The 25,897-nt window shown below is 34.3% G+C and overlaps 5 protein-coding genes across 16 annotated transcripts in view; all 5 read left to right on the top strand.

Moving 5' to 3' along the window:
• The first annotated feature begins 505 nt into the window (after nucleotides 1-505).
• On the top strand, nucleotides 506-4,050 carry LOC109011448 (disease resistance protein RUN1-like). The gene is made up of 6 exons (XM_035690808.1): nucleotides 506-1,046; nucleotides 1,617-2,715; nucleotides 3,190-3,477; nucleotides 3,567-3,594; nucleotides 3,706-3,837; nucleotides 4,019-4,050. The coding sequence occupies exons 1-6, from the start codon at nucleotides 526-528 to the stop codon at nucleotides 4,048-4,050; spliced, it is 2,100 nt and encodes a 699-aa protein (XP_035546701.1). The 5' UTR covers nucleotides 506-525.
• Nucleotides 4,035-9,780, top strand: LOC109003904 (disease resistance protein RPP2B-like). 9 transcript variants are annotated; one of them, XM_035690895.1, is made up of 9 exons: nucleotides 4,035-4,607; nucleotides 4,705-5,963; nucleotides 6,093-6,277; nucleotides 6,419-6,492; nucleotides 6,635-6,679; nucleotides 6,920-7,028; nucleotides 7,125-7,180; nucleotides 7,307-7,381; nucleotides 9,116-9,780. In XM_035690895.1, exons 1-2 carry the CDS (start codon nucleotides 4,050-4,052, stop codon nucleotides 5,284-5,286), a joined length of 1,140 nt encoding a protein of 379 aa, XP_035546788.1. In that variant the 5' UTR covers nucleotides 4,035-4,049; the 3' UTR covers nucleotides 5,287-5,963; nucleotides 6,093-6,277; nucleotides 6,419-6,492; nucleotides 6,635-6,679; nucleotides 6,920-7,028; nucleotides 7,125-7,180; nucleotides 7,307-7,381; nucleotides 9,116-9,780. The 9 variants fall into 9 exon arrangements, with proteins under 9 accessions (XP_035546788.1, XP_035546792.1, XP_035546789.1 ...); XM_035690899.1 differs by having other exon boundaries at nucleotides 7,285-7,381; XM_035690896.1 differs by lacking the exon at nucleotides 9,116-9,780 and adding an exon at nucleotides 7,528-9,108.
• Nucleotides 9,781-12,094: 2,314 nt separating this feature from the next.
• On the top strand, nucleotides 12,095-12,631 carry LOC109018214 (disease resistance protein RUN1-like). Its single transcript, XM_018982242.1, has one exon. The coding sequence runs from the start codon at nucleotides 12,095-12,097 to the stop codon at nucleotides 12,629-12,631; it is 537 nt and encodes a 178-aa protein (XP_018837787.1).
• Nucleotides 12,632-14,712: 2,081 nt separating this feature from the next.
• The window catches only part of LOC108979929 (disease resistance protein RUN1-like), an 11,990-nt gene continuing 805 nt past the window's right edge, over nucleotides 14,713-25,897 (top strand). Inside the window, exons 1-5 of the mRNA XM_035690807.1 lie at nucleotides 14,713-14,831; nucleotides 15,096-15,243; nucleotides 23,695-24,793; nucleotides 25,268-25,555; nucleotides 25,645-25,882. Of these exons, the coding sequence (XP_035546700.1) occupies nucleotides 14,726-14,831; nucleotides 15,096-15,243; nucleotides 23,695-24,793; nucleotides 25,268-25,555; nucleotides 25,645-25,882 (1,879 nt within the window). The 5' untranslated portion in view covers nucleotides 14,713-14,725. The remainder of the gene's footprint in view (nucleotides 14,832-15,095; nucleotides 15,244-23,694; nucleotides 24,794-25,267; nucleotides 25,556-25,644; nucleotides 25,883-25,897) is intronic.
• LOC109018620 (disease resistance protein RPP2B-like) lies at nucleotides 18,224-22,145 on the top strand. 4 transcript variants are annotated; one of them, XM_035690902.1, is made up of 8 exons: nucleotides 18,224-18,793; nucleotides 18,894-19,883; nucleotides 20,001-20,153; nucleotides 20,411-20,480; nucleotides 20,622-20,692; nucleotides 21,086-21,130; nucleotides 21,375-21,483; nucleotides 21,581-22,145. In XM_035690902.1, exons 1-2 carry the CDS (start codon nucleotides 18,236-18,238, stop codon nucleotides 19,473-19,475), a joined length of 1,140 nt encoding a protein of 379 aa, XP_035546795.1. In that variant the 5' UTR covers nucleotides 18,224-18,235; the 3' UTR covers nucleotides 19,476-19,883; nucleotides 20,001-20,153; nucleotides 20,411-20,480; nucleotides 20,622-20,692; nucleotides 21,086-21,130; nucleotides 21,375-21,483; nucleotides 21,581-22,145. The 4 variants fall into 4 exon arrangements, with proteins under 4 accessions (XP_035546795.1, XP_035546797.1, XP_035546796.1 ...); XM_035690904.1 differs by having other exon boundaries at nucleotides 21,375-21,512; XM_035690903.1 differs by having other exon boundaries at nucleotides 20,392-20,480.

Raw genomic sequence — 25,897 nt, 5'->3', positions numbered from 1 at the left:
ATATAGGAAGTCAAGTTTAGGGGGTGTGGATTTGTAAAAATTATTATAAAAAAAAAGGGAGGCAAAAAACTAGTTAAATGGTTATTTGTTTGGATTTGTAGATGCATGATCAAAGTCTTGCCTAGGAATAAAAAGTTCCATAATTTGGGTTAAAAAGTAAATTAGTAGTTGTGGTTTGCCTTTGAACTTTGAACTTTTACTGATCCTTATCTTACCAACTTTTATCAAATTAATGAGACAAATTATAAGTGGGTACGTATCCTGGACGTTTGCTTTACGTTGAAGCCATTTTGGTCAAAACCGTATAAATAGGTGCAAGTTGACTTAAGTTCAAAACCGTTGATATTCAATAGACTTTAGACTTTTGGTATATCCTAAGATGAGAGGCTGAGAGCATTGGTATATCCTAAGATGAGTAGTTGACGAGAAGTTTGACCCACTTCTCTATTATTATTTATTTGCAATAAGTACTCTATAATTGGACCTCTTGGTGAATACTAATTAATCTCGCATACAGATCAGAGGATGAGCACTTCTTCTTCCATGGCCTTTCAGTTAGGAGCTTCTTCCTCTCTCTCATTCTCTTCTTCTTCCATTCGTAGATGGACTCACGATGTATTCTTGAGTTTTAGAGGTGAGGATGTTCGCCAAAACTTTATTTCTCATCTATACCATGCTTTGCATCAAAGGGGAATCAACACTTATATAGACAACAATCTCGAAAGAGGAGAGGAAATTTCGTCAGAACTTTCCAAAGCAATTGAAGGATCAATGATTTCTATCATTGTACTCTCTAAGAACTATGCAGAGTCTCGATGGTGTTTAGATGAGCTATTGAAGATCCTCGAGTGTAAGGAAATGGTAAAACAAATTATTTTTCCCTTGTTCTACGATGTAGATCCGTCAGAGGTACGACATCAAAAAGGGAGTTTTGGAGAAGCATTCGCCAAACTTAGATATAAGTTGAAGGATGAAGTAAAGGTCACAAAGTGGGAGGCAGCTTTGGAAAAAGTAGCCAATTTGTCCGGACTCGAATTAGGGGACAGGTACTTCTTATGAGCTGTGCTTATATATATATATATATATATGTTTATATATGATGTTAAAGAGAAGTTTATGGGGAAAATTTCGACAAATCCCAGATCTGGGAGTTTGCAAATCTGTGAAGATCATATGGTGCCATCCAAACTATTTGATATTTATTAGTTTTTTCGGCATTGAGTTTTATGCATATCATACTTAAAATAGAAATATTTTCTTACTGAGGGATTTAATATCATACTACCACAATAATTTCGCATGATGTTTATACGAGAAACATAATAAAAGAAGTGAAATAATACGAATTGAAATCTTATCAAAATTAAGGGAGGGTTAAATTCGAGAACGGAACAAAAAAGTAGTTAAAATGTTTAATAATTCATATGAAGAATGAATAATGTAAGTCGGAGAAGAGCACGAGGAATAAGAAAGGTTATCTTTGACATGGTAATCTACTACTGTCATTTTGTAATGGAGAGAAAGAAAAAATGATATTGTTACTAAATCATCTTTATGTGTGTATTTATGTGACAAGTCTTAACTCTTTAAATTTCTTTTGTTTTATATATTGATAGGAATGAATCAGAGTTTATTCAAGATATCATTAAATGGGTGGATTCAATAATGGTAAATCGTACATTTCTTAAGGTTGCTAAGCATCCAGTTGGAATAGAGTCCCGCGTACGAGACATTTTTCAACATTTAAATATGGGAAGGAATGATATTATATGCACGATAGGGATATTTGGAACCGGTGGAATTGGTAAGACAACTATTTCAAAAGAGGTCTATAACAGGATTTCTTACCAATTTGAAGGAAGTTGTTTCTTGAAAAACATTAGAGAAACTTCAAAAGTAGGAGGTCTGATCCAGCTACAAAAGACACTTCTTTATGAGACTTTGGGAATAAGTTTGGAATGTCATGATACTGAAAAAGGCATCAATGTAATTAGGCATAGACTTTGCTTTAAAAGAGTTCTCCTAATTCTTGATGATGTGGATGACTTGGTTCAACTAGAAACATTGGCTGGAGCTCGTGATTGGTTTGGTTCAGGAAGTAGAATCATCATAACAACAAGAGATCAACATTTATTAAATATATCTAAAGTTGATTCAAAATATGAAGTAAAGAGATTGGACCATAATGAAGCTCTTGAGCTCTTTAGTTGGCATGCTTTTGAGGAAGACAAACCAATTGAAGATTACGTGGAACTCCCTAAGCAAGTAATGCAATATGCTGAGGGCCTTCCACTAGTTTTAACAGTGCTAGGCTCAGATTTAAGGGGTCAGAATATAAATTATTGGAGAAGTACATTGGATAAGTATAAACGAATTCCTAGCAAAAATATTCAAAAAGTACTTTGTATAAGTTACGATGGATTGGATGATAATGAGAAGGAGATTTTCCTCGATATTGCCTTTTTTTTCAATGGACAATACCTGGATCATGTCGTTGAAATATTAGATAGCTGTGGTTTCTCTCCGGAGAATGGTATCAAAAGGCTTATAGATAAATGTCTCATTACAATTACTACTTACAATACATTGTGGATGCATGACTTGCTACAAGACATGGGAAGAGAAATTGTCCGAAAGGAATCACCTAAAGAACCAGGCGCACGTAGTAGATTATGGTTTCATGAAGATATTCGCCATGTACTAGAGGAAAATACTGTAAGTTCTTAGATTAAAAGCTCTTTCAATTGAACACTTTTTATTGGTAAAACTTACATGAAAAGTGTTGATTTCTTTTCATAACAAATTATGGTAAAGAAGTGCATATTAAATAAAATATCATATATGTATCGATAAATAATGTGGTCTTTCTTTATATTTCCAGCCTAAAGTAATGTATTTAACTAATTAGGGGAATCATTGTCCTTCAACCAACGTCTTTAAATATATATAATCATCCCTTTTCAAATACAAGAATGAGTTTTTTTAATCATGAGTATATTGCCTTATCTTATATGAGTGAATAGTTAATAATGTCAAGTAAATTTGAAAAAAGAGAAATTTTGAAGGTGATTAAATACTTTTGGATAATAATGGATATTATAGTTTTGATATTATAATTTTAACAAGTGCTTATAAATAAAGATTTTAACGATCTGACATTACTGGCAAATTTATGAATTGTCTTATTAGGGAACAAACAATGTGGAGGGGATAGAAGTGATTCTGCCTGAGAGCAATGATCATGACATGATACGCTTGAGTCCCAAATCATTTGCAAAGATGAAAAGACTCAGATTTTTTAAAAGCCATGGTGCATACTTTTCTGGAAGATCACTTGATTATCTTTCTAATGAATTAAGAGTGCTTGATTGGTCAAATTGTCCTTTACAATCTTTGCCATCTAATTTCCGTGGAGAGAAGCTATTTGATTTCAAACTATATAGAGGCCGCATCCAGGAGATTAGCGGGCAATTTAAGGTACAGTTATTACTTTCAATATTTCCTTCTTTAAACTTGTGATGTAAACTTCCTCAGGGTTAATATACATATTTGTTATTTTTCAACAGAACTTGACGAGAATGAGATTTTTTGAGTGTAAGTTCCTAACCAAAATCTCAAATCTTTCGAGTTGCTCAAGTTTAAAGGAATTGGATATTATGGATTGTGAAAATTTAGTCGAAGTTCATGATTCTGTTGGATTCCTAGATAAGCTTGCTCGTTTGCGTCTTTATCAATGCTCCAACATGAAGAGTTTTCCAAGGCGTCTCAAGTTGAGATCTCTAGAAGTCCTTACACTTTTTAATTGCTCAAAACTTCAAACCTTTCCAAAAATTGAGTGTATAATGGAATATTTATGTTTCATCTCATTATGGGGCACTCCAATAAAAGAATTGCCTTCATCCATTGGATACCTCACTCCTGCGCTTAAAGAGTTACTTTTGGGGCAATGCACAAAACTTATGCGTCTTCCTAGTAGCATTCATCAGTTGCAAAATCTAAAGGTGCTAAGTTGTCTCAGTGACTGTATTCATGGATGCTGCAAGGACCTGATGCGTCTCCCAATCAGCGTTTCTCACTCGCAACATCTAAAGTGTCTTTCTCTAGAAAATTTTACAAATCTTGCAAAAGAAGAAATAGGTCTATCCATTGGGTACTCCACATGTCTTAACGATTCACAAATAACATTATCCAGAACGATTAAGAGGTCTGAACCAGAATCAAGTGCTGAATTACAACGACAACTCTTGTCGTCGCTTTATTGGTATCTTGACGACTTCTCTATTTATAGCACAACCACTTTGCAAGAGTTTGATCTATCTTGGAGTGCTGTTGTCAGCCTTCCCCCAACAATGAAAATATATGTTGAATTGAGGATTCTCAGATTGTGCCATTGTGAGAAACTTCAAGAAATTCTACATCTTCCACCAAATATACAAGAGCTATATGTCAGAGAGTGTTTCTCCTTGGAACGATTCCCAGAAGTATCAACAAAATTTCAATTCTATACATCCTGTGGCTTGCGAGAGCTAAGATGGATTGACTTGTCCGATTGCCATAAATTGGTAGCAAATATAGGGAGTCAAGTGCCAAATCCTTCATTTGTTGAGGTATGTCTGTATTTCTCTCTGCATTTTTTTTTTTTGTAGGTGTTTGTGTTTACAAATTGCTTTGTGTTCATGAAAATAGGTGGTACATGTTTAACAGGAACATATTCAAGACCATTCATGTGGTATTATATTTCCAGGGAATAAGATTCCAGATTGGTTTAGCCATACTAAGGAGATTTCAAATGGTGATGATTCTTGTGAATTGGATATTAGTGGTCCCTTGTATTTGGAAGAGATCATAGGTATTGTTTTTTGTGCTGTTCTTGGATCCGACCCGGATTACCCCTTGGGGCCCTTCTCCGGTATTTGTGTTTCTATAAATGGTAACATGCTTGTAGAAGCGAGGTTTTACTTATATGGAGGCTCGGATCATGTATATCTAAATTACTCGTTTCCAGATTGCATCGAGCAATTGCTGCGGTACCCAACAGAAGACAATCTGAGGTTTAGATTTTGTTGTGATTCTTATAAAGTGATGTTTAAAAGTTGCGGAGTTCACATAGTCTATAAGCATGAAGAGAATGAGAATTTAACAGTTGGGGAGTGCTCAGTAGATTCATCGAATGGTATCCAGCTTTCTAAGAGACGTCGAGATGATGAAGACAGCAAGTTGGAATTCAATGGGTACCCACAACACAAGAGACTCTCTCAAGACTTGGGCAATTCAAATACAACATAGTTAGGCTCGCCACAATCGTATTCTTGCCAGCCATCTCACGCACAAATCACACCATCTTCTTCCTTCGATTGGAGTGACTTCCTCAACGAACTTGTTCCCTGTCCGGGCTTTCAGGAACAACAAGATCTCTACGTCAAGGGAGTCTCATCGCCAACCAATTACCCGTCAACTCTCGAGCAAATACCCCAGTTAAACTATGATACTGGGAATTATAATGGCCTAAATTGAGTTGGACATGAGGGTGGTTTTGAGACATTTGATTTTGGATCCACAAGTGGAGCTCAAACAAGCAACAGGTCAGAAGCTTCATCATCTGTGAGTTCATTTGTGGAGGCTATTCGGGAACAGGACAGAGTATGCCGGCAGAATTTCTAGATATTTTAGATGCATCTTTTGATTACTAGCTGGTACTATAATATGGTTCTGTTACACTAGTAGAAAATAATAATTGCAGAATTCATAGTTTCAATGGGTGGTTTCTCGAGTCTCGTTTGGAATTCCTATTGCCTCTTTCTTCGCATCAGTTCTCCAAGAACGATCAGCGTACAGTTATGCTTGTTTTGGCCTCTCTTCTGTTTTAGTAGACTTGTTAATGGAATGATGAGTTTTTCGATCGATCAGTCAAAGCTTTGCAGGTGATTTCTACTTCTCAGACGACTGACGGAGCTGAATTTGAGGTTAGAATTTGGAATTTAATCTGTTTTTTTTTCTTCATTTTTGATGCAGTTTGTTTCTGAACAAAAATGACTTCTTTGCTTTCTATATCTTTACTGTATTTGTGAACTCCTTTCATTTGTTTGATACAGTTTTAGAGTGTTCAAGTTTTGTACATTCATTTTGAAAAAAAATCGGGTTCACTATGAACAATGCATATTAACGGATTCTCCGCCGGATCTACCAGAAACATATATTCTCCACAGGCTGTACCAGGAGGGATGTTCTTTTTCTTTGCACAATCTCTTAGACAGCCTGAAAGACACTCATTGCAAAGGTAGGACCTGCCTGAACCAACTGCCCCCACTGTCATACTCAATATGTGTACTTATCCTCCATTTAAAACGATTCCACGTAATCATCTCACCTCTGTTCAATAAGCCTGAACCAATCTCGCCTCTGGTTTTGTTTGTTTCAGAACTCCCTAATTGAATCTTGGAATTCGTTCTTAGACGGACTTCCAAGTATTGCTATTTGATCGTTTCCTTAATGGTACTTAGAATTGTTCTTCGCCTTGCTGCTGCTATTCTCTTAATCATTATTAGCTAGCTTACGGTTGTTTCCTTGGAGCAGTTAATGCTGATGGTTTTTTCGTTGTGTATTCTAATGAAGATTCAACTTCGATATCTTGCAGATGATCTTGAACAAAATGCAAACACTTCTTTTTTTCCTCCTTGTGGTATGAATGATAACTTTTTCCCTGGTTGTGCTATATACTTATATTAGCTTGTGATTTCATTTTTTTTCCTATGACATGAATTAGTTAGTAAAATGATTTTCGCAAGTAAAAACATGAAAAATTAATATTGTACAAACATCTATTTTATTTCAAATGGAGAGAAATTTGGTAGATATTACCTCATTGTGCTTCCAGTATAACATGAAACTTTACTTGCTATGGTGGGGCTTTTGAAACCAGGTTGTATAAGTTTCCACTTCAAAGACACGCAAACTGCCACTTTGTGGGAATTGACATATTTAATGGGAAGAAGCTTGAGGATATCGTTCCTTCATCCCACAACTGTGATGTAAGCTATTTCTAATTTTTTTCACCATGTGAGTGTGCTTTTGTTCCGGGTGTGCATTGCTTGTTTATCATTTTCATTAATTCTTTCTTTTTCTAGGTTCCTCATGTTTCTCGCACTGATTATCAGTTGATTGATATCTCTGAAGACGGTTTGTAAGTTTTATTTAGTTATCTTTACTTTACACCAATTTTTGGCAATGCTGTCATGTGATAACAAACAATCAATTGGGAATAGCGATTTTAGTGATGTCAAACAGATTAACACTTGTTGTCGTGTAGGTGAGTCTTTTAATGGATAATGGAGACACCAAGGATGATCTGAGGCTACCCACTGATGACAATCTGCTCGGCCAGGTATCTATCTCATTGAGAAGGTTTTCGTTAACCTTGCAAATTGATTGTTCATCAAAAGCTTAGGAGTCCAGACCTTGGATAGATTCTCTATTCTTGTGTCTGTATAGACTAATATTTGTCTTTTATTTCCTGTGAATGGATAAAAGATGGGTTTGGTGAAGGAGAGGACCTCGTGCTGAGCATTATGTCTGCAATGGGGGAGAAGCAGATCTCTGCCCTAAAGGACATTGGCCCAAAAAACTAAATATGATGCTGTAGCAGTAGCTATGGTTGATGTCAAAAGAAGCCCTTGCTTTTAGATCTGAGAGGGAAGTTATCTACTGGTGTTACAATAAGTTTCTATTAGATGCAATCTAGTACTGTAAAAAAAGAAAATTCAGCACTCATCTGTGTGCTTAGAATTCTATCAGGCTTGTGAATGGGGGCCAGGAAATAGAAAGGTGGGGCTGCATATCCCTCAGTGAAGGGAACTTAAGTTTACAGCAGGATGGAATTTATACAAATATAGCTATTCTGCCATTTTCTTGTTTCTGTTTTAGCTTTGCCCTTCTTGGGGGCTGTGGTTCGTTTCTTTTTCCTTTTACAGAATTTGAGGATTATGGGTTTCACTCATTGGAAATTCTTAAAAGAAATTCCGGATTTTTCAAGCACCTCAATTCTGAAGGAATTGATTGTCAAAGAGTGTAGAAGTTTAATTGAGTTGCAATATTTATGCGCGCTTCGTCGTGGTTATTATCCAAATCTCGCGAAGAAGATGGGGGGATGATGGACAGTCCATATTGAGTCCAACAAATTATATTGGAGAACAACTACATGAATTGCAACCTCCAACGAATTCAATCACTGCATTACAAGTGTAGAATCTTCTAAATTGTTCGAATCAAATTTCTTTACCATGTTGACTTTTGTGTTTACTTTGCATAGTACAGATCTATTGGGGACCGAAATTGTTAGTCTTTCCACGAGCATCAAAGGATTCGTTATATTTCCTCAAGAGATTGTCACAAACTTGAAGAAATATTAGAACTTCCACCAAATATAACAAATGTCAAATGCTGAAGGAAGCAAATCATTAGAAAGATTTGCAAAAGTATAACAACTACATAATAGAAGCTTCCTAGTTCCAGGAACATGCAATCGACATAAAGAGTTAATGACTTCACACATAGCATCTCTGCCCCAAGCAATTACATAAATAATAAACTCCCCATAATTATGATTGGGATCCATGATGTTAGAGGCACTTTGGGAATTGGGATGTATTTTTCTTGGCTTCATCTCATCTGAAATCAGCATTATTACTCCACATGGCAGCGCTGTTCTCATGGATTGATCATTGATGTGCATAATGCATATTGTTTTTTATTTCTGAATAAAGTAAACTTCATTACTAAATAAGGTCTTAGTACAATAAGCTAGTAATTACTACTAATCTATTATGTGATCCGATACATCTGGTGGATCCTTACTGCTATGAAAATCTAATAGACATTGTGGGATTTTGATTTAGGGTATGCTTTCTATTACAATATTGGATACTGCCCATTGTGCAATGGCATGCGCACATTGATTTTGAGAGCGATTTATTTTAACTGCCTCCCATCTTTCAAAGTTTTGTAGTATTAATCTCGTGTCTCTTATGATACCTTCTACAAGCCGCTCTTGATTTTCTTGTGGGTCCTTTAGAGCTGATATGGTTCTTTAAGAGTTTTCTTCTACCATGATATTTTTTAGGTGTTTGGATTGTGCTTCATGTACTCCTATGAATGCTGCCATAGCTTCTTCTTGATTCGGGTTGCAGCTCCCTGAGTGCTCAGCTATTATGAAAACAATTTTGCCATTGTGTGATCTGCATATGGCAACAGAGGTGCTAACTTCTACAGCCCACCAGGCAGCCGCTCCTTCGCAGTTTTGAATTTTGTCTTTGATTTAATGAGTCATGCTTTGTCTTTGATTTAACACATTTGAATTTTGCATCATGGTTCGTGCTCTTAGGTGCCCCAAACTTGGATCCTCCAAGCTTAGCCCCAGATATAATTATCAGAAACTTTATCTTTGGTACCTTTGTAAGAGTCAACCCCTGCAAATTAAAACATGATGGTTTCACTTTGCACCTACGAAATGCTACATGAAGGATGCCTGAGAGAAACTAAATTGAAGATACCAATGCAATTTTCTTATACCTCGGCTTGGATTCCAGGCATTGCAGCTGCTAACATCGCCCCCTAAAATCCATTAACCAATTTGGAAAGAATTAAAGAACAGAGGTGAACAGAGAAGTTGTAGATCGACAATGCTTGTGGTTGAGAGTTCAATTTTATCCCAATGATACTGATGATCCTTCGTGGGTACAGTTTTATAAATGTTTCGGAGCCAAAGTGGTATACAAGAATAATGAAAGAAAGAGCAAATAAAAAGAAAAGAGAAGAATGGATTAAACCGATCTGCAAAAAGTCCTTGACATGAGCAGTTCACGTCTTCCCTGTTGCTACTGTTTTACTCTAATTAAGTTTATTTTTTTTCTTTCTTTCTCTAAATATCAAGAAAAAGTGGACCATAAACATATTAAATTCTAATATTACCTAATTTGGTTAAAGCATTATAATTTATTGACTCCTTATTTTAGATCAATTATAGCAATTTAATTATATTTTGGTATTTGGTATTTGCAACTCAAATTTTAAGGTTAGTAAGTAAATTACTTGACCCCACAAACACGGTTTTGAACAAAAACTACTATACTGATAATTAATTCCAATCTGAACTTAATTTAGACCTTTGATTCTTCTTAATTAATTTATTGATTTCCTCAACAGCCATTTTTCCGACCACTAATTATGATGTGTTAAAAGAGCATTATTAGAAAGTCACGTTAAATATATATATATATATATATATATATATATTAAGTAACCTCTTTGTGTATTTTGTGGATTAAATGAGTTAAATTTCTTTTAAAATTTAAAGATTGGACATTATAAATTTATTTTAATTTAAAAATTTTTAGTGATTGAGGTCCCTTACGCAGTTTTAAACACTACAAATCTTACATTGAATGAATGGCTAGATCACTTTCTTTGTATAATAATTTTTATTTAAAAATAAATAAATAAAAATTTAGTTTTTGTGTTTTTTAGCTAAATAGATTAACGGCACTAGTGGACCAATGGCGGCTTCTTTACGGGTTTTGAATTTTGATAGGGTGGCTTCCATATTCTTTTAAATATTGACCTGCAGGCTAGCTAGTATGGTTGTTGCCGAGAATTACATCCCCAGTTCTCACCTTTCTTTGACCCAATTGATCTTTATATAATTGCACCTCTCTCGTCAACATTAATCACCCATACAAAGAAGATGAGTTCTTCCAAGGCCTTGCAAGCTGGATCTGCTTTCTCGCTCTGTTTCTCTTCTTCTTCCATCCATCCGTGGATTAAAGATGTATTCTTGAGTTTTAGAAGCGATGATGTTCGCCCAAAATTTATTTCTCATCTATACGCTGCTTTGCATAAAAGGAGAATCAACACTTACATAGACAATAATCTCGAAAAAAAAAGATGAAATTTCGCCAAAACTTCTCAAAACAATTGATGAATCAATGATTTCTATCGTGTACTCTCTAAGAACTATTCTGATTCCAGATGGTGTTTAGATTAGCTAGTGAAGATCCTTGAGTATAAGGAAAAGGTGAAACAAATTGTTTTACGCGTATTTTATGATGTAGATCCATCAAATGTACGACATCAAAAAAGAAGTTTTGGAGAAGCATTCGCTAGAGTTGAATATAAGTTCAAGGCTGATAAAGTAAAGCTTATAGAGTGGAAGATAGCTTTAGAAAAAGTAATCCGTATTAGGGGAAAGGTATTTTTATGGGTAGTGATTGGGTTACTACCCATTTACTACTCATAGTTTATTTGAATTTTTTTTTATTTTTTTATCATTTTTTTTTAATTATTTTTTTAACATCTTTAATCATTAAGAAAAAAATTAAAAAATATATAATTTTATTAATAATCACTTCCTTAACCATTAAGTAAAATTAAAAAAAAAAAAAAAATCAAATACAAAAAGAATAGTAACTGAGTAGTAGGAGAGTGATAATCCTATCATTATCCTATTTTTATTGGGCTGTGCTTATATATATAAATATAAATATAAATATTTATATGTTTATATATGATGTTCAAGAGAAGTTTATGGGGAAAATTTATACAAATCTAAGATCTGAGAGTTTGCAAATTGATGAAGATACGGTGCGCCATGCAAAACCATCATTTTATATTTATCAGTCTTTTTGGCATTGAATTTTTGCATACTATACTTAAATTAGAAATATTTTCTTACTGAGGGATTTAATATGGTATTACCACATTAATTTCACATAAAGTTTATAGGAAAAAGAGAACTGGAGAACATAAAAAAATACAAATCGGAATCTTCTCTCTGTTTTTTTTTTCTTTTGCCCACGTATAATTAAGAAAAAAGTTGGAAATTATTTATTTTTGGGTTCTATAAAGAATAAGCAAAGATTTTAAACATCAAATTGTTTAGAGATGTAAAGACTGAAAAATATTTAAGTTTTAAGTTTTAAATATTCTTATTCTGGACATCATTACATGGGTGGACGCGATAAAGGTAAATTGTACATTTTTTAATGTTGCCAAGTATCTAGTTGGAATAAAATCCTGTGTACAAGACATTTATCAGCATTTAAGTATGGAAAGAAATGATACTGTCTGCATGGTTGGGATATTCGGAATAGATGGAATTGATAAGAAAAACATTAGAAAAACTTCAAAACAAGAAAAAGGTTTGATTTGGCTACAAAATACACTTCTATATGAGATCTTGGGAGAAAATTTGGATGTTCGTGATTTTGATAGAGGCATCAATGTGATTAGCCATAGACTTCACTCTAAAAGGGTTCTCCTAATTCTAGATGATGTGGATGAGTTGAAACAACTAGAAACATTAGCTAGAGATCGTAAATGGTTTGGTCTAGGAAGTAGAATCATTGTAACAACAAGAGATCAACATTTATTAAATATCTCTAAAGTTGATTCAAAATACGAGTTGAAGATTTTGGCAAACAATGAGTCTCATAAGCTCTTTAGATTGCATGCTTTTGAGAAAGAGGAACCACTTGACGGTTATGCAGAAGTCTTTGAACAAGTCATGCAATATGCTCAAGGTCTTCCACTAGCTTTAACAGTGTTGGGTTCAAATCTAAAAGATAAAACCATTCGTGAATGAGAAAGTGCATTGGATGAATATAAACAAATACCTGACAAAAATATTCAGAATGTACTTCAAGTAAGTTATGATGGACTAGAAGAACATGAGAAGGACATGTTTCTTGATACTGCATGTTTCTTCAAAGGAGAACCTTTGGCTGATGTCATGAAAATATTTGAGAGTTGTCATTTCCATCCTAGTTATGGTATCCCAAAGCTTATAGACAAGTCTCTCATCACAGATAATTGTTTGAATAAGATTTGGATGCACGACTTGGTACAAGACATGGGCGGAGAAATTGTCCGAAAGGAATCCAAAGAACCAGGTGCACGCAGTAGATTATGATTTCATGAAGATATTCGTCATGTACTAGAGGAAAATACAGTAAGTTCTTAGATTAAAAGCTCTTTCAATTGAACACTTTTTATTTGTGAAACTTACACGAAAAGTGTTGAATGTATTTTCATAACAAATGGTAAAGAACTGCATATTAAATAAAATATCATATATATGTATCGATAGATAATGTGGTCTCTCTTTATATTTCCAACTTAAAGTAATAATGTATTTAACAAATTAAGGGAATCATTAAATCGTCATACTTAAATGTCCTTTAAGGAATATAATCAACCCTTTTGAATGAATAGTTAATAATGAAAAGCAAATTTGAAAAAAAGACAAATTTTGAAGGTGATTAAATACTTTTGGAGAATAATGGATACTATAGTTTTGATATTATAATTTTAATAAGTGCTTATAAACGAAGACTTTAATGATATGATTTTAATGGCACTCTTATGAATGTCTCATTAGGGAACAAACAATGTTGAGGGGATAAAAGTGGATCTGCCTAGGGGTCATAATCATGATGACATGATACGCTTGAGTCCCAAAGTGTTTGAGAAGATGAAAAGACTCAGATTTTTTATAAGTCATGGTGCATACTTTTCTTTTGCCCACGTATAATTAAGAAAAAAGTTGGAAATTGTTTATTTTTGGGTTCTATAAAGACTAAGCAAAGATTTTAAACATCAAATTGTTTAGAGATGTAAAGACTGAAAAATATTCTTAGTTTTAAGTTTCAGAAGTACTTAAGGGAGGGACAAATTCCACAAGAAAAAAATTAAAATATTTAATAATTCATATAACGAACGAAGAATGTAGTAGTACTCTGAAACGACCATGAGGAAGAATAAAGCCTATCTTTGACAGTTTGACATGGTAATCTACCAATGTCAATTTGTAATGGAGAAAAAAAGGAAAAAACAAATATTGTAGCAAAGTCATCTTTATGTGTGTATTACATTGAAAAGTCTTTAACTCTTTGAATTTCTCGTCTTTTGTATTGATAGGAATGAATTAGACTTTATTCTGGACATCATTACATGGGTGGACTCGATAAAGGTAAATCGTACATTTTTTAATGTTGCCACTCGATCCCTTCTATTTCCGCCATTGTCAAGCCTGATAGGATTTTAATTAGCACACAGATGAGTGCTGAATTTTCTTTTTTTACAATGCTAGATTGCATCATATAGAAACTTATTGTAACACCAGTGGATAACTTCCCTCTGATCAGATGTAAAAGCAATGGCTTCTTTCGACATCAGCATATATCATATTTAATTTTTTGGGCCAACGTCCTTAATTTCGTTTGATGTGATAAATCTTCAATGCTCCCACGTCAAGAAATCCCAAAAGTCTAAAGTTCATACAAGAAATTCAAAAGAACAATCTTAATGGGTGTTTGATTTTGACGTTTGTTTAGTTTACGTGGAAGGACTAAATATTCAATTCAAAACCGTGTAAATGTTATTGCAAGTTGATCCTTATCTTTCCAACTTTTATCAAATTAATGAGACAAATTATAAGTGGGTACGTATCCTGGACATTTGCTTTACGTTGAAGCCATTTTGGTCAAAACCGTATAAATAGGTGCAAGTTGACTTAAGTTCAAAACCCTTAATATTCAATAGACTTTAGATATTTGGTATATCCTAAGATGAGAAGTTGCTGAGAAGTTTGACCCACTTCTCTATTATTATTTATTTGCAATAAGTACTCTATAGTTGGACCTCTTGGTGAATACTAATCTCGCATACAGATCAGAGGATGAGCACTTCTTCCATGGCCTTTGAATTAGAAGCTTCTTCCTCTCTCTCATTCTCTTCTTCTTCCATTCGTAATTGGACTCACGATGTATTCTTGAGTTTTAGAGGTGAGGATGTTCGCCAAAACTTTATTTCTCATCTATACCATGCTTTGCATCAAAGGGGAATCAACACTTACATAGACAACAATCTCGAAAGAGGAGAGGAAATTTCGTCAGAACTTTCCAAAGCAATTGAAGGATCAATGATTTCTATCATTGTATTCTCTAAGAACTATGCAGAGTCTCGATGGTGTTTAGATGAGCTTTTGAAGATCCTTGAGTGTAAGGAAATGGTAAAACAAATTATTTTACCCTTGTTCTACGATGTAGATCCGTCAGAGGTACGACATCAAAAAGGGAGTTTTGGAGAAGCATTTGCCAAACTTAGATATAAGTTGAAGGATGAAGTAAAGGTCACAAAGTGGGAGGCAGCTTTGGAAAAAGTAGCCAATTTGTCCGGACTCGAATTAGGGGACAGGTACTTCTTATGAGCTGTGCTTATATATATATATATATATATGTTTATATATGATGTTAAAGAGAAGTTTATGGGGAAAATTTTGACAAATCCCAAATCTGGGAGCTTGCAAATCTGTGAAGATCATATGGTGCCATCCAAACTATTTGATATTTATTAGTTTTTTCAGCATTGAGTTTTATGCATATCATCCTTAAAATAGAAATATTTTCTTACTGAGGGATTTAATATCATACTACCACAATAATTTCGCATGATGTTTATACGAGAAACATAATAAAAGAAGTGAAATAACACAAATTGAAATCTTCTCAAAATTAAGGGAGGGTTAAATTCGAGAACGGAACAAAAAAGTAGTTAAAATGTTTAATAATTCATATGAATAATGAAAAATGTAAGTCGGAGAAGAGCACGAGGAAGAAGAAAGGTTATCTTTGACATGGTAATCTACTACTGTCATTTTGTAATGGAGAGAAAGAAAAAATGATATTGTTACTAAATCATCTTTATGTGTGTATTTATGTGACAAGTCTTAACTCTTTAAATTTCTTTTGTTTTATATATTGATAGGAATGAATCAGAGTTTATTCAAGGTATCATTAAATGGGTGGATTCAATAATGGTAAATCGTACATTTCTTAAGGTTGCTAAGCATCCAGTTGGAATAGAGTCCCGCGTACGAGACATTTTTCAACATTTAAATATGGGAAGGAATGATATTATATGCATGATAGGGATATTTGGAACCGGTGGAATTGGTAAGACAACTATTTCAAAAGAGGTCTATAACAGGATTTCTTACCAATTTGAAGGAAGTTGTTTCTTGAAAAACATTAGAGAAACTTCAAAAGTAGGAGGTCTGATCCAGCTACAGAAGACACTTCTTTATGAGACTTTGGGAATAAGTTTGGAAAGTCATGATACTGAAAAAAGCATCGATGTAATTAGGCATAGACTTTGCTTTAAAAGAGTTCTCCTAATTCTTGATGATGTGGATGACTTGGTTCAACTAGAAACATTGGCTGGAGCTCGTGATTGGTTTGGTTCAGGAAGTAGAATCATCATAACAACAAGAGATCAACATTTATTAAATATATCTAAAGTTGATTCAAAATATGAAGTAAAGAGATTGGACCATAATGAAGCTCTTGAGCTCTTTAGTTGGCATGCTTTTGAGGAAGACAAACCAATTGAAGATTACGTGGAACTCCCTAAGCAAGTAATGCAATATGCTGAGGGCCTTCCACTAGTTTTAACAGTGCTAGGCTCAGATTTAAGGGGTCAGAATATAAATTATTGGAGAAGTACATTGGATAAGTATAAACGAATTCCTAGCAAAAATATTCAAAAAGTACTTTGTATAAGTTACGATGGATTGGATGATAATGAGAAGGAGATTTTCCTCGATATTGCCTTTTTTTTCAATGGACAATACCTGGATCATGTCGTTGAAATATTAGATAGCTGTGGTTTCTCTCCGGAGAATGGTATCAAAAGGCTTATAGATAAATGTCTCATTACAATTACTACTTACAATACATTGTGGATGCATGACTTGCTACAAGACATGGGAAGAGAAATTGTCCGAAAGGAATCACCTAAAGAACCAGGCGCACGTAGTAGATTATGGTTTCATGAAGATATTCGCCATGTACTAGAGGAAAATACTGTAAGTTCTTAGATTAAAAGCTCTTTCAATTGAACACTTTTTACTGGTAAAACTTACATGAAAAGTGTTGATTTCTTTTGATAACAAATTATGGTAAAGAAGTGCATATTAAATAAAATATCATATATGTATCGATAAATAATGTGGTCTTTCTTTATATTTCCAACCTAAAGTAATGTATTTAACTAATTGGGGGAATCATTGTCCTTCAACCAACGTCTTTAAATATATATAATCATCCCTTTTCAAATACAAGAATGAGTTTTTTTAATCATGAGTATATTGCCTTATCTTATATGAGTGAATAGTTAATAATGTCAAGTAAGATAAATTTTGAAGGTGATTAAATACTTTTGGATAATAATGGATATTATAGTTTTGATATTATAATTTTAACAAGTGCTTATAAATAAAGATTTTAACGATCTGACATTACTAGCAAATTTATGAATTGTCTTATTAGGGAACAAACAATGTTGAGGGGATAGAAGTGATTCTGCCTGAGGGCAATGATCATGACATGATACGCTTGAGTCCCAAATCATTTGCAAAGATGAAAAGACTCAGATTTTTTAAAAGCCATGGTGCATACTTTTCTGGAAGATCACTTGATTATCTTTCTAATGAATTAAGAGTGCTTGATTGGTCAAACTGTCCTTTACAATCTTTGCCATCTAATTTCTGTGGAGAGAAGCTATTTGATTTCAAACTATATAGAGGCCGCATCCAGGAGATTAGCGGGAAATTTAAGGTACAATTATTGCTTTCAATATTTCCTTCTTTGAACTCGTGATGTAAACTTCATTAGGATTAATATACATATTTGTTATTTTTCAACAGAACTTGACGAGAATGAGATTTTTTGAGTGTAAGTTCTTAACCAAAATTTCAAATCTTTCGAGTTGCTCAAGTTTAAAGGAATTGGATATTATGGATTGTGAAAATTTAGTCGAAGTTCATGATTCTGTTGGATTCCTGGATAAGCTTGCCCGTTTGCGTCTTTATCAATGCTCCAACATGAAGAGTTTTCCAAGGCGTCTCAAGTTGAGATCTCTAGAAGTCCTTACACTTTTTAATTGCTCAAAACTTCAAACCTTTCCAAAAATTGAGTGTATAATGGAATATTTATGTTTCATCTCATTATGGGGCACTCCAATAAAAGAATTGCCTTCATCCATTGGATACCTCACTCCTGCGCTTAAAGAGTTACTTTTGGGGCAATGCACAAAACTTATGCGTCTTCCTAGTAGCATTCATCAGTTGCAAAATCTAAAGGTGCTAAGTTGTCTCAGTGACTGTATTCATGGATGCTGCAAGGACCTGATGCGTCTCCCAATCAGCGTTTCTCACTCGCAACATCTAAAGTGTCTTTCTCTAGAAAATTTTACAAATCTTGCAAAAGAAGAAATAGGTCTATCCATTGGGTACTCCACATGTCTTAACGATTCACAAATAACATTATCCAGAACGATTAAGAGGTCTGAACCAGAATCAAGTGCTGAATTACAACGACAACTCTTGTCGTCGCTTTATTGGTATCTTGACGACTTCTCTATTTATAGCACAACCACTTTGCAAGAGTTTGATCTATCTTGGAGTGCTGTTGTCAGCCTTCCCCCAACAATGAAAATATATGTTGAATTGAGGATTCTCAGATTGTGCCATTGTGAGAAACTTCAAGAAATTCTACATCTTCCACCAAATATACAAGAGCTATATGTCAGAGAGTGTTTCTCCTTGGAACGATTCCCAGAAGTATCAACAAAATTTCAATTCTATACATCCTGTGGCTTGCGAGAGCTAAGATGGATTGACTTGTCCGGTTGCCATAAATTGGTAGCAAATATAGGGAGTCAAGTGCCAAATCCTTCATTTGTTGAGGTATGTCTGTATTTCTCTCTGCATTTTTTTTTTTTTTTGTAGGTGTTTGTGTTTACAAATTGCTTTGTGTTCATGAAAATATGTGGTACATGTTTAACAGGAACATATTCAAGACCATTCATGTGGTATTATATTTCCAGGGAATAAGATTCCAGATTGGTTTAGCCATACTAAGGAGATTTCAAATGGTGATGATTCTTGGGAATTGGATATTAGTGGTCCCTTGTATTTGGAAGAAATCATAGGTATTGTTTTTTGTGCTGTTCTTGGATCCGACCCGGATTACCCCTTGGGGCCCTTCTCCGGTATTTGTGTTTCTATAAATGGTAACATGCTTGTAGAAGCGAGGTTTTACTTATATGGAGGCTCGGATCATGTATATCTAAATTACTCGTTTCCAGAATGTATCAGGCAATTGCTGCGGTACCCAACAGGAGACAATCTGAGGTTTAGATTTTATTGTGATTCTTATAAAGTGATGTTTAAAAGTTGCGGAGTTCACATAATCTATAAGCACGAAGATAATGAGAATTTAACAGTTCGGGAGTGCTCAGTAGATTCATCGAATGGTATCCAGCTTTCTAAGAGACGTCGAGATAATGAAGACAGCAACTTGGAATTCAATGGGTATCCACAACACAAGAGACGCTCTCAAGACTTGGGCAATTCAAATGCAACATAGTTAGGCTCGCCACAATCGTATTCTTGCCAGCCATTTCACGCACAAATTACACCATCTTCTTCCTTCGATTGGAGTGACTTCCTCCGCGAACTTGTTCCCTGTCCGGGCTTTCAGGAACAACAAGATCTCTACTTAAAGGGGGTCTCAGCACCAACCAATTACCCTTCAACTCTCGAGCAAATACCCCAGTTAAACTATGATACTGGGAATTATAATGGCGTAAATTGAATTTGACATGATCAGGGTGGTTTTGAGACATTTGATTTTGGATCCACAAGTGGAGCTCAAACAAGCAACAGGTCAGAAGCTTCATCATCTGTGAGTTCATTTGTGGAGGCTATTCGGGAACAGGACAGTGAGATGCCAGCAGAATTTCCAGATATTTTAGATGCATCTTTTGATTACTAGGTACTATAATATGGTTCTGTTACATTAGTAGAAAATAATAATAGCAGAATTCATAGTTTCAATGGGTGGTTTCTCGAGTCTCGTTTAGAATTCTTATTGCCTCTTTCTTCGCATCAGTTCTCCAAGAACGATCAGCGTGCAGTTATGCTTGTTTTGGCCTCTCTTCTCTTTTAGAAGACTTGTTAATGGAAAGATGAGTTTTTAGGTCAATCTGTCAAAGCTTTGCAGGTGATTTCTACTTCTCAGTCGGCTGACGGAGCTGAATTCGAGGTTAGAATTTGGAATTTAATCTATTTTTTTTTTTCTTCATTTTTGATGCAGTTTGTTTCTGAACAAAGATGACTTCTTTGCTTTCTATATCTTTACTATATTTGTGAACTCCTTTCGTTTGTTTGATACTATTTTAGAGTGTTCAAGTTTTGTATATTCATTTTGAAAAAAAATCGGGTTCACTATGAACAATGCATATTAACTGATTCTGTACCACCTTCTCCGCCGGATCTACCAGAAACATATATTCTCCATAGGCTGTACCAAGAGGGATGTTCTTTTTCTTTGCACAATCTCTTAGACAGCCTGAAGACACTCAATGCAAAGGTAGGACCTGCCTGAACCAACTGTCCCCACTGTCATACTCAATATGTGTACTTATCCTCCATTTAAAACGATTCCACGTAATCATCTCACCTCTGTTCAATAAGCCTGAACCAATCTCGCCTTTGGTTTTGTTTGTTTCAGAACTCCCTAACCCCCATCGCAGCTCTGTTTTCCACTTTTTCTCTTCTACTCCGTCGCCATGACAAAGCAAGGTCCGTTCTCTCTTTAGTCATCGCAATTTGATTATTCCTCTCTGTAAATTCTATTTATATTGCTTCGCTCTTTCGTCAGAGCTCTCTGATTTTGTACAATACTTCCGTTGGATATCGATATTTTAATATTGGAGATTCGTTTGGTTTGGAGAGAGTTTATTATTTTTTTAGTGAGGTCACCGATTGTGTTTAGGACCTGTAATTGCCTCACGGTTGATCGTATAAACTTTAATTGAATCTTGGAATTCGTTCTTAGACGGACTTCCAAGTATTGCTATTTGATCGTTTCCTTAATCATTATTAGCTAGCTTACGGTTGTTTCCTTAGAGCAGTTAATGCTGATGGTTTTTTCGTAGTGTATTCTAATGAAGATTCAACTTCGATATCTTGCAGATGATCTTGAACAAAATGCAAACACTTCTTTTTTTCCTCCTTGTGGTATGAATGATAACTTTTTCCCTGGTTGTGCTACATACTTATATTTGCTTGTGATTTCATTTTTTTTCCTATCACATAAATTAGTTAGTAAAATGATTTTCGCAAGTAAAAACATATGTGAGAAATTATTATTGTACAAAAATCTATTTTATTTCAAATGGAGAGAAATTTGGTAGATATTACCTCATTGTGCTTCCAGTATAACATGAAACTTTACTTGCTATGGTGGGGCTTTTGAAACCAGGTTGTATAAGTTTCCACTTCAAAGACACGCAAAGTGCTGCTTTGTGGGAATTGACATATTTAATGGGAAGAAGCTTGAGGATATCGTTCCTTCATCCCACAACTGTGATGTAAAGCTATTTCTAATTTTTTTCACCATGTGAGTGTGCTTTTGTTCCGGGTGTGCATTGCTTGTTTGTCATTTTCATTAATTCTTTCTTTTTCCAGGTTCCTCATGTTGCTCGCACTGATTATCAGTTCTATTTCCCCCATTGTGAAGCCTGATACGATTTTAAGTAGCACACAGATGAGTGCTGAATTTTCTTTTTTTACAATGCTAGATTGCATCATATAGAAACTTATTGTAACACCAGTGGATCACTTCCCTCTGATCAGATGTAAAAGCAATGGCATCTTTCCACATCAGCCATAGCCAGCATATATGTTATTTAATTTTTTGGGCCAACGTCCTTAATTTCCTTTGATGTGATAAATCTTCAATGCTCCCACGTCAAGAAATCCCAAAAGTCTAAAGTTCATACAAGAAATTCAATAGAACAATCTTAATGGGTGTTTGATTTTGACGTTTGTTTAATTTACGTGGAAGGACTAATTATTCAATTCAAAACCGTGTAAATGTTATTGCAAGTTGGCTTAGCAAGAAACTTCCTACGCAACTTCATTTAAATTTGTACTTGGAAGAAGATAATTAAAACTGATTTGCGTCATGTCGACAAAGATCAGCTTTCTCAAAAGAATTAAGGTGCATGAGAGAAACTATATAGGAAGTCAAGTTTAGGGGGTGGATTTTTTAAATGGTTATTTGTTTGGATTTGTAGATGCATGATCAAAGTCTTGCCTAGGTTAAAAAGTTCCATAATTTGGGTTAAAAAGTAAACTAGTAGTTTTGGTTTGCCTTTGAACTTTGAACTTTTACTGATCCTTACCTTCCCAACTTTTATCAAATTAATGAGACAAATTATAAGTGGGTACGTATCCTGGACGTTTGCTTTACGTTGAAGCCATTTTGGTCAAAACCGTATAAATAGGTGCAGGTTGACTTAAGTTCAAAACCGTTAATATTCAATAGACTTTAGATTTTTGGTATATCCTAAGATGAGAGGCTGAGAGCATTGGTATATCCTAAGATGAGCAGTTGACGAGAAGTTTGACCCACTTCTCTATTATTATTTATTTGCAATAAGTACTCTATAATTGGACCTCTTGGTAAATACTAATTAATCTCGCATACAGATCAGAGGATGAGCACTTCTTCTTCCATGGCCTTTCAATTTGGAGCTTCTTCCTCTCTCTCATTCTCTTCTTCTTCCATTCGTAGATGGACTCACGATGTATTCTTGAGTTTTAGAGGTGAGGATGTTCGCCAAAACTTTATTTCTCATCTATACCATGCTTTGCATCAAAGGGGAATCAACACTTACATAGACAACAATCTCAAAAGAGGAGAGGAAATTTCGTCAGAACTTTCCAAAGCAATTGAAGGATCAATGATTTCTATCATTGTACTCTCTAAGAACTATGCAGAGTCTCGATGGTGTTTAGATGAGCTATTGAAGATCCTCGAGTGTAAGGAAATGGTAAAACAAATTATTTTACCCTTGTTCTACGATGTAGATCCGTCAGAGGTACGACATCAAAAAGGGAGTTTTGGAGAAGCATTCGCCAAACTTAGATATAAGTTGAAGGATGAAGTAAAGGTCACCAAGTGGGAGGCAGCTTTGGAAAAAGTAGCCAATTTGTCCGGACTCGAATTAAGGGACAGGTACTTCTTATGAGCTGTGCTTATATATATGTTTATATATGATGTTAAAGAGAAGTTTATGGGGAAAATTTAGACACATCCCGGATCTGAGAGTTTGTAAATCTATGAAGATCATATGGTGCCATGCAAAACTATTTGATATTTATTAGTTTTTTTGACATTGAGTTTTATCATGCATACCATACTTAAACTATAAATATTTTCTTACTGAGGGATTTAATATCATACTACAACATTAATTTCACATGAAGTTTATAGGAGAAATAGAATAGAAGAACGTGAAAAAACATAAATTGAAATCTTCTCAAAATTAAGGGAGGGACAAATTCAATGGAACAAAAAAGTAGTTAAAATGTTTAATAATTCATATAAAGAATGACAAATGTAAGTCGGAGAAGAGCACGAGGAAGAAGAAAGGTTATCTTTGACATGGTAATCTACTACTGTCATTTTGCAATGGAGAGAAAAAGAAAAATATTGTTACTAAATCATCTTTATGTGTGTATTTATGTGAAAAGTCTTAACTCATTAATTTTTTTTTGTTTTTTTATGTTTATAGGAATGAATCAAAGTTTATTCAGGATATCATTAAATGGGTGGATTCAATAATGGTAAATCGTACATTTCTTAAGGTTGCAAAGTATCCAGTTGGAATAGAGTCCCGTGTACGAGACATTTTTCAACATTTAAGTATGGGAAGGAATGATATTATATGCATGGTAGGGATATTTGGAACCGGTGGAATTGGTAAGACAACTATTTCAAAAGAGGTCTATAACAGAATTTCTTACCAATTTGAAGGAAGTTGTTTCTTGAAAAACATTAGAGAAACTTCAAAAGCAGGAGGTTTGATCCAGCTACAAAAGACACTTCTTTATGAGATTTTGGGAATAAGTTTGGAATGTCATGATACTGAAAAGGGCATCAATGTAATTAGGCATAGACTTTGCTTTAAAAGAGTTCTCCTAATTCTTGATGATGTGGATGACTTGGTTCAACTAGAAACATTAGCTGGAGCTCGTGATTGGTTTGGTTCAGGAAGTAGAATCATCATAACAACAAGAGATCAGCATTTATTAAATATATCTAAAGTTGATTCAAAATATGAAGTAAAGAGATTGGACCATAATGAAGCTCTTGAGCTCTTTAGTTGGCATGCTTTTGAGGAAGACAAACCTATGGAAGATTATGTGGAACTCTCTAAGCATGTAATGCAATATGCTGAGGGCCTTCCACTAGTTTTAACAGTGCTAGGCTCAGATTTAAGGGGCCAGAATATAAATTATTGGAGAAGTACATTGGATAAGTATAAACGAATTCCTAGCAAAAATATTCAAAAAGTACTTTGTATAAGTTACGATGGATTGGATGATAATGAGAAGGAGATTTTCCTCGATATTGCCTTTTTTTACAATGGACAATACCTGAATCATGTCGTTAAAATATTAGATAGCTGTGGTTTCTCTCCGGAGAATGGTATCAAAAGGCTTATAGATAAATGTCTCATTACAATTACTACTTACAATACATTGTGGATGCATGACTTGCTACTAGACATGGGAAGAGAAATTGTCCGAAAGGAATCACCCAAAGAACCAGGCGCACGTAGTAGATTATGGTTTCATGAAGATATTCGCCATGTACTAGAGGAAAATACTGTAAGTTCTTAGATTAAAAGCTCTTTCAATTGAACACTTTTTACTGGTAAAACTTACATGAAAAGTGTTGATTTCTTTTCATAACAAATTATGGTAAAGAAGTGCATATTAAATAAAATATCATATATGTATCGATAAATAATGTGGTCTTTCTTTATATTTCCAACCTAAAGTAATGTATTTAACTAATTAGGGGAATCATTGTCCTCAACCAACGTCTTTAAATATATATAATCATCCCTTTTCAAATACAAGAATGAGTTTTTTTAATCATGAGTATATTGCCTAATCTTATATGAGTGAATAGTTAATAATGACAAAGTAAATTTGAAAAAAGAGAAATTTTGAAGGTGCTTAAATACTTTTGGGTAATAATGGATTTTATAATTTTGATATTATAATTTTAATAAGTGCTTATAAACAAAGATTTTAACGATCTGACATTACTGGCAAATTTATGAATTGTCTCGTTAGGGAACAAGCAATGTTGAGGGGATAGAAGTGATTCTGCCTGAGGGTGATGATCATGACATGATACGCTTGAGTCCCAAATCGTTTGCAAAGATGAAAAGACTCAGAATTTTTAAAAGCCATGGTGCATACTTTTCTGGAAGATCACTTGATTATCTTTCTAATGAATTAAGAGTGCTTGATTGGTCAAACTGTCCTTTACAATCTTTGCCATCCAATTTCCGTGGAGAGAAGCTCTTTGATTTCAAACTATATAGAGGCCGCATCCAGGAGATTAGTGGGCAATTTAAGGTACAATTATTACTTTCAATATTTCCTTCTTTAAACTTGTGATGTAAACTTCCTCAGGGTTAATATACATATTTGTTGTTTTTCAACAGAACTTGACGAGAATGAGATTTTTTGAGTGTACGTTTTTAACCAAAATCTCAAATCTTTCGAGTTGCTCAAGTTTAAAGGAATTGGATATTATGGATTGTGAAAATTTAGTCGAAGTTCATGATTCTGTTGGATTCCTGGATAAGCTTGCCCGTTTGCATCTTTATCAATGCTCCAACATGAAGAGTTTTCCAAGGCGTCTCAAGTTGAGATCTCTAGAAGTCCTTACACTTTTTAATTGCTCAAAACTTCAAA

This window comes from Juglans regia, chromosome 6 (genome assembly GCF_001411555.2).
Source record: "Juglans regia cultivar Chandler chromosome 6, Walnut 2.0, whole genome shotgun sequence".
NCBI lineage: Eukaryota > Viridiplantae > Streptophyta > Magnoliopsida > Fagales > Juglandaceae > Juglans > Juglans regia.
Note: the sequence above shows the minus strand (reverse complement) of the source record. Positions and strands in the feature narration are given on the sequence as shown.

What these genes read in the sequence shown, in the direction of transcription:
- LOC109011448 (XM_035690808.1), top strand. Translation starts at nt 526, where the DNA reads ATGAGCACTTCTTCTTCCATGGCCTTTCAGTTAGGAGCTTCTTCCTCT. An exon ending in ATGTACTAGAGGAAAATACT is followed by an intron (nt 2,716 to 3,189) that starts GTAAGTTCTTAG and finishes TTGTCTTATTAG; the next exon opens with GGAACAAACAATGTGGAGGG. An exon ending in AGATTAGCGGGCAATTTAAG is followed by an intron (nt 3,478 to 3,566) that starts GTACAGTTATTA and finishes ATTTTTCAACAG; the next exon opens with AACTTGACGAGAATGAGATT.
- LOC109003904 (XM_035690895.1), top strand. Translation starts at nt 4,050, where the DNA reads ATGCGTCTCCCAATCAGCGTTTCTCACTCGCAACATCTAAAGTGTCTT. An exon ending in CAAATCCTTCATTTGTTGAG is followed by an intron (nt 4,608 to 4,704) that starts GTATGTCTGTAT and finishes CATGTTTAACAG; the next exon opens with GAACATATTCAAGACCATTC.
- LOC109018214 (XM_018982242.1), top strand. Translation starts at nt 12,095, where the DNA reads ATGGAAAGAAATGATACTGTCTGCATGGTTGGGATATTCGGAATAGAT.
- LOC109018620 (XM_035690905.1), top strand. Translation starts at nt 18,236, where the DNA reads ATGCGTCTCCCAATCAGCGTTTCTCACTCGCAACATCTAAAGTGTCTT. An exon ending in CAAATCCTTCATTTGTTGAG is followed by an intron (nt 18,794 to 18,893) that starts GTATGTCTGTAT and finishes CATGTTTAACAG; the next exon opens with GAACATATTCAAGACCATTC.